The sequence below is a fragment of the Hylaeus anthracinus genome, unplaced genomic scaffold (genome assembly GCF_026225885.1).
Source record: "Hylaeus anthracinus isolate JK02 unplaced genomic scaffold, UHH_iyHylAnth1.0_haploid 11994, whole genome shotgun sequence".
Classification (NCBI taxonomy): Eukaryota; Metazoa; Arthropoda; class Insecta; order Hymenoptera; family Colletidae; genus Hylaeus; species Hylaeus anthracinus.
In genome coordinates this window covers 14,296,443-14,307,882 of record NW_026534341.1, presented here as the reverse complement: position 1 = coordinate 14,307,882, position 11,440 = coordinate 14,296,443, and the positions used below count along the sequence as shown (strand labels likewise).

Genomic DNA, 11,440 nt, shown 5'->3' with positions numbered 1-11,440 from the left:
AGCGCCGGTAACGTATTCGTTTCTTTCCTTCGAATACTTTCTTTCGTATCGGGAATTCCGCGCCGCACATCCCTTTCGGCACGTAGTCGCCACACCCTTTTCTCCACGGTGCGTGTACCGCGGAATTCCCCCCGCGTCGGTTTCGATTAAATAAAGAAATTCAACTAAACGTACGCAGATCAAAGTTTATCCCCCCCCCCCCCCCCCTTCGACCTCCCCCCCTTTTTTTTTATTGTGGGGAAATGCGTTACGCATACCTCGGTTTCCCGAGGGAAAAAACCGAGGTTATGTGGGACTACCATCGGGGAGGGGAGCGCCAAAGGCGCGCCCGTCCGCGATGGCTACCCACTAAAACCCTACACCCACCTAAGCTACATGGGAAGCGCCTGGATCACGCGAGTACTCGCAGGACGCTTTCCAGCTTACATGAATCCCGGGGGGGAGGGTGTTAGCTTCCCCCACTACCTACTCTATAAGACCTTGGGCGGAGGGACCCGCCCGGTGTCCCCATCCCTGGGGCCGTCGGAATGGGCTTCCCGAGCCCCCGCTCGGTCCACCCACAGCCCCCGGCATTTTCGTGTCCGTACTGTTTCAGGAAACAAAGAGCTTCCTGAACGCCAGGACAAGAAGACGCCGACACCGGTAAGGGAGGGTCATCGGAAGCGTGATCCGGCACGCCCCGACCCTCCCCACCCCACCCCCATGCGCCCCCACAGGACCCGTTGGTCCAAGTGAGGACGGGCCGACCACACAACCTCGGCCCGTCCCGAGGGGAATTATAGGGGGCCAGGGTCAGCTCAAGTCCCGGCCCCTCACATTCGCCGCCTCCATGCGAGGCACCTGTTGTCGCGGGGGCGCCCCTCGCGGCCCCCCACTATTCATACCCCTACGCAGGGGGTACGCCGGCGCGAGGGACGTCCCCGCGCCCATGTCCTCCTTGCCGAGCCCGGGTCTCTTTCCCGAGCTCGCTCGGCGGCCTCCTTCTGCGACATAACCTCCTCGCAAAAGGAGGCCGGCGTTTTCCACGACCTCTCGCTCGAGGCCATGTGGTCGACCATTGCCGCGAGGGAGAGGTCCCACCCACCCACTGCGAGTTTTAGGGCACGGCGCGGCGCGGCCCATGCCGGACGCTCCTTGAGTGTGTAGCACGCCGTGTCCACCTCCTCGCCGCAGTGGTGACACTGCGGTGTCGGCTCCCGCCCCATCCGGTGCAAGTACTCTCCAAAGCATCTATGCCCGGAGAGCATCTGTGTGAGGCGAAAGGTCAACCTTCCCCGCATCCTGCACCATATATCAAATATGGGCAGGATGGCCCGGACAATCGGACGGCCCGATGGAGCAAGCTCTTGCTTCCACCGGGCCAGCGTGTCCCTCCGGGCCTGGTGCTTCTGGCACTCGACCTCATGTACCTACTCAGCCGCGAGTTCTACCCCCGGAGGGCGGCGGGTGGAGCAGGCGATCGTGAACATCGCCGCCCGCTCCACCGCCGCCAGATGGAAGGGCGGAATCACGGCCAGGAGGCCCGCCGCCTCGGCAGAGATGGTACGGTATCCCCGTATGGCCCGCTGGGCGAGCCGGCGCCGCACTCTTTCAAAGAGTGCCTGGTTGTGCTGGCTGCCCTCGAGCGAGCGATGCCACACGGGGGCCCCGTAAAGGGCTATCGACCGCAGCACCTTCGCATATAAGCGGTGAACCCTCAACTCTGGCCCCCCGATATTGGGCAGCAACCGCGCTAACGCGGCCGCTGTCCCCTCCATTCTGGATGCCAGGAGGTCAAAGTGTTCCTTGAAGCGCCAGCGGCCGCCGACGATCAGGCCCAGGTACTTCATGGAGGGCCTGATGTCGATGAAGGTATCCACGACGCGAATCCGGAGGTCCCGATCGCAGGGCGGCCGCCGCGCCCGAGACAATCCGTAAAGCCAGATTGCCTCGGTCTTCGCAGCAGCTACGGTCAGACCCATCCTCCGGGTGCGCCTGACAACGCAGTCTAGGGCGGACTCAGCAAGGTGCCTGCTCCTCCCCCAGTCTTCCCCCTCGGCATATAACAGGATATCATCCGCATAGCAGATGACACCCAGCCCGGAGGAAGGACAACCCGCAGCACCGCGTCATACGCAAGGTTCCACAGAAGCGGTCCGAGGACCGACCCCTGCAGAACCCCGCGGTGCGTCTCTCTCGTGTGCACAACCTGGTACCGGCCGGTAAATACTACCTCCTTGCCACGGAGATAGTCCCAAACCACCTCCAGGAGATAGGGGGGCACCTGGAAGTAATCCAGCGCCACCGCTATCTCCCTCCAGGGCAGGGTGTTGAAGGCGTTGGATATGTCCAACGACACAGCAATCAACACCCGGCCCCGAGCGACAGCCCTTTCCCGGAGGAGGCGCAAACGCTCCAACGCGTCCATCGTTGAGCGACCCCTCTGGAATCCGTACTGGCTGTCGCTGAGGTCGGGACCACCGCGCGGCAGGTGCTCGAGGAGGCGGGCAGCTATGATTCGTTCAAAAAGCTTGCCCGCCTCATCAAGCAGATACACCGGCCGGTACGCAGAAGGAGACTCTGCGGGTTTTCCCCCTTTCTGGAGGAGAACCAGGCACGCTTTCTTCCACACACTGGGGAAGGTTCCCCGGCGCAGATTAGCGTTCAAGACGCTCCTGTACGCCGGGCCAAGGACTCCCAAGGCCAGAGCCAGCAGGCTACCGGGTGTTACGTCCCAGCTTATCTGTGACTCTTTCTTGGGATCTTCGTCTTCAATTAAAGAGCTAAAGCTCACCTTAACTGTATTCGCTAACGGGAAAGAGCAATTCGGGATTGCAATGATTGTTTTCAAGGTTTAGCATATAAATATGTATTGTTACAAAATAACGATATGATAACGATATATATAATATTACAATATCGGTTTTGGGAAATCAAGTATACAATTAGTCAGGTACGTTACCGCTTGTCGGTCTTACAGTTTGGTTGTACCAGCTATCTGTTGTGGTCCCAGGGCTGTGCTGTTGCAAGGATCTGTTTGTCGGCAACTATCACTCGCGACACGGGTCTCTACTAATTAACAACGGACTTTCCTCGGTAACGACGCGGCGCGCGTACGATTACTCTATCCGTGACTACAATAATTTAGTATTTGACGACCAAAGTGCAACGCTGAGTGTGTGTTCGATTGACGATAAAGGTTCGATGTGATCTTAACTGATTATACGTCGGACTTTCGTAGGTAACGACAACGCGTGAAGTTAACCTGTCCACGACTACAAGATTTCGGTAATCACCACGATGAGAACGTACTGACAGCGGAATAAAAAAAGAGCGTCGTGGGGCGTGTCCACGGGTTTATATATTAGCTGATCCTCACATGGCACGACCCGCGTTCGAGAACCTTCGCTTCGGCATCCGTTGAAATCGGGAGGGGTCCCAAGTTCAGCGAATGTGCTGGCGTTGAGTACTGACGCTTATTTCGGTGATTCGCAGGTCGCACGATTCGGTTCCCGAGAAACAGTTTCCGAATCGTATATTAAGCGCATTCCTAAAGGTATTTGATCTTAACTATTTGCAATGCGAGGTCGCTGAAAAGGGACATCGGCAGGGCCGGATGTAACAGGGTCTCCATCCGGGCCGGGAGCTTTCTTGCCCCTAGCCCGGAGCCCCTCGATAGCCCGGGACAGCTCAGAGTCCGTGACCCGGAATTCATCCGACCATTCAATAGTCGGACTCGGGGCGCGTTCCAACGCACCCTCTCCCCCATCGTTGAGGGGAAGGAGGGTATCAATCACGTGCCCCAGGAATTCCGGGTCTAACCTCTCCGTGACAGGGGACGCCCAAGGGCGGAGCTTCCCCAGCACCACCCTGTATTGGCGCCCCCACGGATCGTCACGGAGGGTGAGCAGGAGCTTGTCATACGCTCTGGCCTTGGCTGCGGCTATCGCGTGCTTAAGGGCCACCACCGCCGACCTGTACACTCCGTACAGTTCGGCGACTCTCCACTCCGGGTCACCGCCTAAAAAGTGGCAGCGCCGAGTACGGGTATACTGGCGACGGGCGCGACTGGTCGTTCTTCTGAGGTCGGCAACCTCGCCCGTCCACCAGTACGCAGACTTCCTCGGGGGCTGCTCGCGGATCCGGGGCATAGCTACGTCGCAAATCATTTGCAACGTGTCCCGGATCCACAAAGCCCCCTCTTCTGCCCTGCGCTCCCTGGCCGAAGGCCAGGCGGAGCCGATAATCACGGACCTTAGTAGATCCTCGTCTAGTCGCTTCAGCGCCCATCTTGGCGCTGAAGGGATGCTACGTCGGAGGGGAGCGTCCGCTGGCGGGTTCGAGACCACAGCTACGTCCATAAGGACGTAGCTGTAGTCCGACAACGTTTCACCCCCCAGACCCGCCAGTTAGACACCCAGCGTGAGGAGGCGGCTGACGCAAACGATACGTCCACGATGGACCAGCCGTTCCACCTCACGCACGTTGGTACGGAGCTCCGGTTTAATAACCGGACCTCGCATTGAGGTCCCTGAGGACCAGCACTGGGTCGGCCATATAAGGGGCTAACATAGCCCCCAGCGGGTCCAAAAACCTCCCGAGTTCGGCAGCACTACAATTGGGTGAATTGTAGCATACTGCGACTAGGAACCTTCCCCATTTTACCAAAACCATCCCCCTGCTTCGTTGGACCACGGTGCAGGGAGGAACAGTCGCCGAATAGCGACGGTACCACATCGCCACGAGGCCGTCCTCGTACCCGAACCAGTGTGGATGGTCGGGGACTTGGTACGGTTTCGTGGCCACCGCTAGACCAACCCGCCACTCCGCCAGGCAGTGGACCATAAGGTCCTGTGCCCGGCGGCAGTGGTTCAGGTTGGCCAGCAATACCCCAAGGGAAGCCCTGTGCCCCATTTCTAGGCCGTCACAGGACCTCCCTCAGACGGCTGCGTGGATAGGGGGAGGGAAACCACCTCCCCTGACGCCACGGCCTCCACCTCCATCGCAGCTGGCACAGAGGAGGTAGACGGGAGTGTAGCATCCCCTCCACTTCCCCGAGCTGCCGCAGAGGGTGGCGCCACACTCGGCGCACACCGCGCAGTGCGGGGCCTCACGGCATTCGGCGGCCCTGTGGGTGGAGCTCCCACACCGGTAGCAGTGCCCGCTCCGGTCAATCGCCGCAGTGCACCGCTACCGCACATGCCCTACGGCAAGACAACGGAAACACTGCAGCGGCCGGGCTGCCAGCACCACCACCTGGGCGAGGGACCACCCCACCCTAATTCGCTTGGCCTTTTCGATGGCCAAGGCCGCCACGGCTGGGCACTGCACCCAAATGGTGCCGAGTCCATTGGGCGGGGCCTTCAGCTCCCCCACCCTCACGGACTCGGCGGTGCAGCCCCCGGCTTTCGCAACCGTCGCAACTACCTCCTAGGGGGTCACGGATATGTCCAGCCCCGTCAAGCGGAATTCCGCCTTTTTGACGGACCTAGCCACCCTAATCTCCAGGCCCTCCAAGGCGGCGGTCATTTTGGCCGCCAGGGCGTCTGCGTTCGGGCCCCCATCGGCGCCCGGCACCTGAATAATCAGGCCCCTCGTGACGGCCCTCTTCCAGGAGAGGGCTTTCGACCTCCCCAGAGTTTCGCTCTCTGTAGAGCAGCTGGAAGGACGAAAGTAACGGACGCGTGCACTTGGCACTGGCGCCCAATTCTTCTAAATAAATTCGTCCGTAGGAATTTTGCGACCGAGCGTGACGATTAGCGGCTTTCCCGGCCGCCCACGTGAGGTACGTCACAAAATTTGACGCCCAACGTGGGCCGAGATACGTCACAACCTACTCCACACCGTGTTTCTATAAAATCTGCCAAACCACATACTACTAAAGCATTTTCAAGCATTGCAGAAAGTCCACTCGCATTCCGATTGTTCGAGCAGCCGATAATATCGACTCTTCGGACGGCGGCTGCGGTTGCTCGAACTTTAAACATATCGCCTTTAAGCGGCTTGACAAGGTAAGCCGAGCGCTCGCACGTTAAACACCGGTCCGTCTTTTTTGACAACAGCGTTCGGTGTTCGCTCCGTCTCTCTCTATCGCTGTCGCTCTCCATCGCTCCGCTGGCCAACGGAGCGCCGGAGTAGCTGGGGGGAGAGACGGGTGACGCCGAACAAAAGAATTCTAGAAGATTCCAGGAATCGGGAATGTTCGTGCGAGCGCCCGGCTAATTAGTCTTTTGTCGGCAACGCTTACGTGTAGCACGCTCGCTTAAAGTCTTCGCCTTTAAAAGCTAAATCGAACCACGTGCGCTTCGGTTTTCTTCACCGCTTTCGCTTCGAACCAAAGGCTTCGGGCGCGCCTAACTTAGCTGACTTTTGTAAATAATTCTAAATAGTGCATAAGTTTCTGTATATATTTCTTTACTTAGACTAAGTTTCTGTAATAAATATAGACGTTTTGTACGGGAAAAACTTCGAGAGCGCATCGGCAGCTCAAACTTTTTTTTGACGCAACCTCCACCCAAAAAGGGCGAGAATGCTCAAACACCGATTTTGATTCCCAAGGTTCAACATCAGATTCGAGTCCATTTTTAACACTATATTAAATTTGTTCCTCTTTCTTTTTCATAAATAAGAAAATTTTAATGTGTAACTGAACATTTGAATTAATCATTCCATGTCCTTACCTCAATGTTAATGATAACTTCTCACTTCTCACTGGCTCGCATATTTATGTCATTTTTTATAATAGAACTCTGTATATTCTTCAGAAGTTCTTCATATGACGTGGCAGACATCAGATAATAATTGAAGAATTTACATGGATCGTTACAAAGTTCTTCGAATAAAATATGATAAGTTCCCTTTTCTTCTCTTATATTATTAATGGGATGAACCCAATATTTAAGAGGCAACAAACAGTACTTCAAATACGCATGATAATCTCCCATTCTCAGATGCACTCAGTCATCTACTGGAGGAAATATGTCTACATACTCTACAGACATGGTTAACTGTCTCATCTGCTAAGGGAACAATCTACTTCTACACATTTTTTGAACCAATTAAAACTCCCTGGTTCCAAAACTGCAGACTTCCCAGGTATATCACTTCCTGGATCACACAATATAGGTCCAATCAATACAACCTAGCAGCGTCCTTGGCAAGAACTGGAATCATCAAAGATAGTAAATCCTGGTGCGGCCATTCAGAACAAACCTTTAATCACATATTCTGCGACTGTTGTTACATCCTAAATATCGTAACGAATTTCAATTTAAGCTTATACATTTTTTTCCGCGACTACTATTATTACTATATATATACACTACGGGTCAAAAGTTTGGGTCCACTTGCTTTATTTTTGAATTCTACATAATTAAGTTGGCTACTCAGTGGATTTTGTCAAGCACGTGCGTCTTGCTACTGGTCAGAGTGTAGGAGGGTGTCAGAGTGGAGACGGCGCCCTTGGGAGACGCGTAGATCGAGCATAAACGTGTTATAACTTGTTGCATTCTATCGATGCGTCTAGTGTCTATTACGCGTAACATCCTTGTGCTGCAAAAACTCACTCCAAGAGTTATATTTCCAATTGTTGTTATATTTTTCTTTAATAAAAGTTGAGTAGAACATTTTTCGTATTCAAAATCGTAAGTGTTCGACAAAAATTTTTATGTAAATTGAAGTAATTCGAAAAATATCATCTCGTTATTGTAATGTGAATAAAACTATATATTTCATGTTTCATTCGTAGAGAAATGGGTCGAAAAGCAGAGCTGAGTGTATAGACACGAGCAGTTATTGTGGCACTACGTGAAGAAGGTTATTCAACGCGAAAAATTGCTTCTAAATGTAATGTTTCTAAAAATGCAGTCATGAGAGCGTTACAAAGAAAGAGCGAAACAGGGTGTAATCAGAGTCGTCATCGTTCTGGGAGGCCTAAAACTACGTCAAAACAAGAGGACAAGTTCATCTGTGTTGTAAGTAAGAAAAATCGTTCTCTCACAGCCCCCGAAATTCGCGAACAACTCAACTCTGCACGCGAAACACCAGTATCTGTTTCGACGGTACAGAGACGTCTACGAAATTATGGCTTGAAAGGATGCGTCGCCGCTAAAAAACCATTACTACGCAAACAAAACAAAGTTAAAAGATTAAATTGGGCTAAAAAACATAAAGATTAGACAACTGAACAATGGTCTAAAGTCTTGTTCACGGATGAATTAAAATTTGAAATTTTCAACAAACGACGCCGACAATATGTTCGTCGTTTGGTTGGCGAACGCATGATTAACCAATGTGTGATCCCCACAGTCAAGTATGGTGGAGGGTCAGTGTTAGTCTGGGGAAGTTTTGCTGGGGACATTGTTGGTGACATTGTGAACATTGAGGGTATCATGGACAAAAAAGTCTACCACAACATTCTTCAACGGCTTTTCCGTGTGGGAAACGAATTGGGGGTCGCGGATTCTTTTTTCAACAAGATAATGATCCTAAGCACACTTCTAAATTTTGTCGGGATTACATCGCAACCAAAGAGAAGCAGAAAGAACTCAAATACATGGAATGGCCTCCTCAGTCGCCGGATTGTAACCCGATCGAGTTGCTGTGGGACGAGTTGGACAGACAAGTGAGAAAATTGCAACCAAATACAAAATACAAAATAGCTTTGGACGTTCCTACAGAATTGCTGGAATCAAATAACGACGGAATCATTGCATACATTAATTGAAAGGATGCAGAGAATATGCGCTGCTTTTATGCGAACAAAAGGCGGATATTTCGAAGAATCAAAAATAAAAATAAATACTTGCGGGTTTTTTGTGAGTTGACATATTTTGTAGAAATAATGATTACTTTTTCATGAATATTGATAATAAAAAATAATAAACGAAGAAAACCATGGTTTTTTGAACATTTCATTAACATTGTGAAGTGGACCCAAACTTTTGACCAGTAGTGTATGTTTTATTTAGTGAAAATGGAAACTTTCCGTACGAATAAAGATTTATTTCTCTTATTAAGAAATTCTAAGAAGAATGTAAGTGATTACATGTTTTTATACCAGAAAATATGTGAAAAAAAAACACATATTTCTGCCGAAGACTCAGAAGCGTTAATATTAAGTTTACAAAGATTTACTTATAAATTACATTCCTTTTCCATCATTGCCCTCGAGTTTCCAATCATTTTCGTGCTCACTGTAACGGTTAACTACGGCGTCAAAGCCGGTTTTCACAAACGGTGGTCACGGATTTGATTAACGTCGCTTATTTGTGACTCCAGGTAGAGCTGATATTCCAATCAGGGCTACGGCGTCGAAGCCGGCCTTTGAGAGGAATAGAAGCGAAACCAACAATCGTAAAGAGGTGGCGATGCAAGACGATTGGTGGGACAGGAGACTTCTGGACGAGTGATAATTAGCTAAATTTAATTTTCTCTTAAAGTAGATGTCTGAAAGCGCAAAAACAATTATGAAATCGCGAAAACGCCGTGTCGGTAGACGCGAGCACATACGCCGATTGCTGTACCAATACGAGCAACCTGCTCAAATCGGAGGATTTCCGCTCGGGTGTGGTGCAAAACCGCGAATCATCGCAAATAGACTATTAACATCAGTATCAACATCAGCACCAGCATCGGCACTAGCATCAGCACCTAGACCGTGGAAGCTCATTCCCATCACCACACCCACTCCATCGTTCGAACACGTGTGGGAAATACCACCAAACGACGAGCGGTGAGAAGTGTAGCGGACTGCGTGGCGTAGATGGTTCTAGGAACTGTGACATGTAAATGAACTCGACGGCGTGGCGGCCGAATGAGTTCATCATTGCCAGATCACGCAATGTTTTGATAGCGGGATTGCAAAGCGTAGCCGCTGACCGTTAATGAAGGAGGGTCTTTTTCCTCTCCTTCCTGGTTGCTTCCTTGAGGAACAACGGGTCGGGAGTTCGATCGGGCAGTCTGTAACGAGAAGTTTGCAACGAACCATCGAGTGGTAATACTGGATAATAAATTTTACCTTTTGTTATTGTTACGTAGAAGGTTTTCGTCCTGACGATTCATTCACCCACCTAAACTTCTAAAGAAGCATATATTCGAAAGGCGATAGAATCCATCAAGTAGTAAGTCCGAAATTTTAAAACACCCATAAATAGTAATCGCGAGTCGTTTAAGAGAGGCGTGGGACAAAAGGCAAGCATTATTTGAACGAACTGGACGACAGATTTTCAAATCTGGAATCCGGCACGTGAGATGATCATTAGTTACCCTCTGGTAAGGTAAGAGAATCGTTCTCGACGTTAGTAGAAAGTGTATCGAGTGTTTTTTGCGTGGTAAAAGATGGAAGACCAAAAGATGTATTTTCGTCACGTTATGTTTCACTGCTTTAAAAAAGGCAGAACGCCTAAAAACACTGCAAACGAGATTTGTGAAGTTTATGGTGATCGGTCTATAACTGTTCACACAGTTCGGAATTGGTTTAGGAGGTTTAGAGCCAAAAATTTTAATTTGAAAGACGAAGATAGTAGCGGACGTCCATCCACCACTGATACTGACCTTTGAAGGTCTATCTCGTTGAAAACCCAAGATCTAGTGTTCGTGAGATAGCAGATGCTGTAAACATTCCGCGAACAACGTTTCATGAGCATTTAAGGATTACAAAAAAACTGTAGTAGAGGACAATATGATAGTACATAAGCCGAATAAAGAAGGAAAATATATTTCGAAGCCGAAATCAGCAACACAGAAGGTAAACTATGAACAGAATAATTATTTATCGAGAACACGTGACAAAGCGTCGCCGGTAGGTATCTCTTTAGTAGAAATAGATAGCAAACAAATAGAAAAAGTCAATAACGACGTCACCTTTTTTAAAATACAATTAGTTTGGAAAAGGGAGGGTTAACAACAATAAGAAGAAAGCGAATTATATTAAAATTTTCCGTTTTTTTAGGGAGGATATTAAATTGATAGAGTCGATAAGGATGACAAACGGCGGAAATTAGGCCTAAAAGGGCCGATCTAGGCAGGGGATTATTCAAAAAATATGAAAACAGGATTCGAGAAAACTTTAAATTAACCATTCCTAGGAGAGCCAAGGAAAGGTTAGGGATTATAAAAGATTGGGAGTATTCGCTTAAAGAACTCGAAGAAGAAATCGTACCAGGGCAAAACGTAAAGTCTCCGGAGAGACTTAAAAAAAGGGTCAGAGTCGAGTCGGGTTTCGAGTTGCAGGAAACAAAATTGATTCTAGTCAAATTTCATGGTAGTAGTCTCCCTACAAAATTAATAATAGTGGATGGGTATCTTCCTTTAGACGTTTCTCCTTTCGTTAGGAATATTAGACAATGCTATACATATCTAAGATTCGGTCATGTTAAAAAATGGTGCAAAAGAAAGTCTTTAAAAACCCGGTGCAAAAACAGTGAGTTTTTCTTATTTAGAGAAAACCGGAGATACTGGT

At 50.0% G+C, this 11,440-nt stretch overlaps 1 protein-coding gene across 1 annotated transcript; it reads right to left on the bottom strand.

Annotated features, from left to right (window-relative positions):
- Positions 1–4,482: 4,482 nt before the first annotated feature.
- LOC128888858 (uncharacterized) lies at positions 4,483–4,893 on the bottom strand. The gene has a single exon (XM_054146022.1). The coding sequence runs from the start codon at positions 4,891–4,893 to the stop codon at positions 4,483–4,485; it is 411 nt and encodes a 136-aa protein (XP_054001997.1).
- Between the last annotated feature and the right edge of the window lie 6,547 nt (positions 4,894–11,440).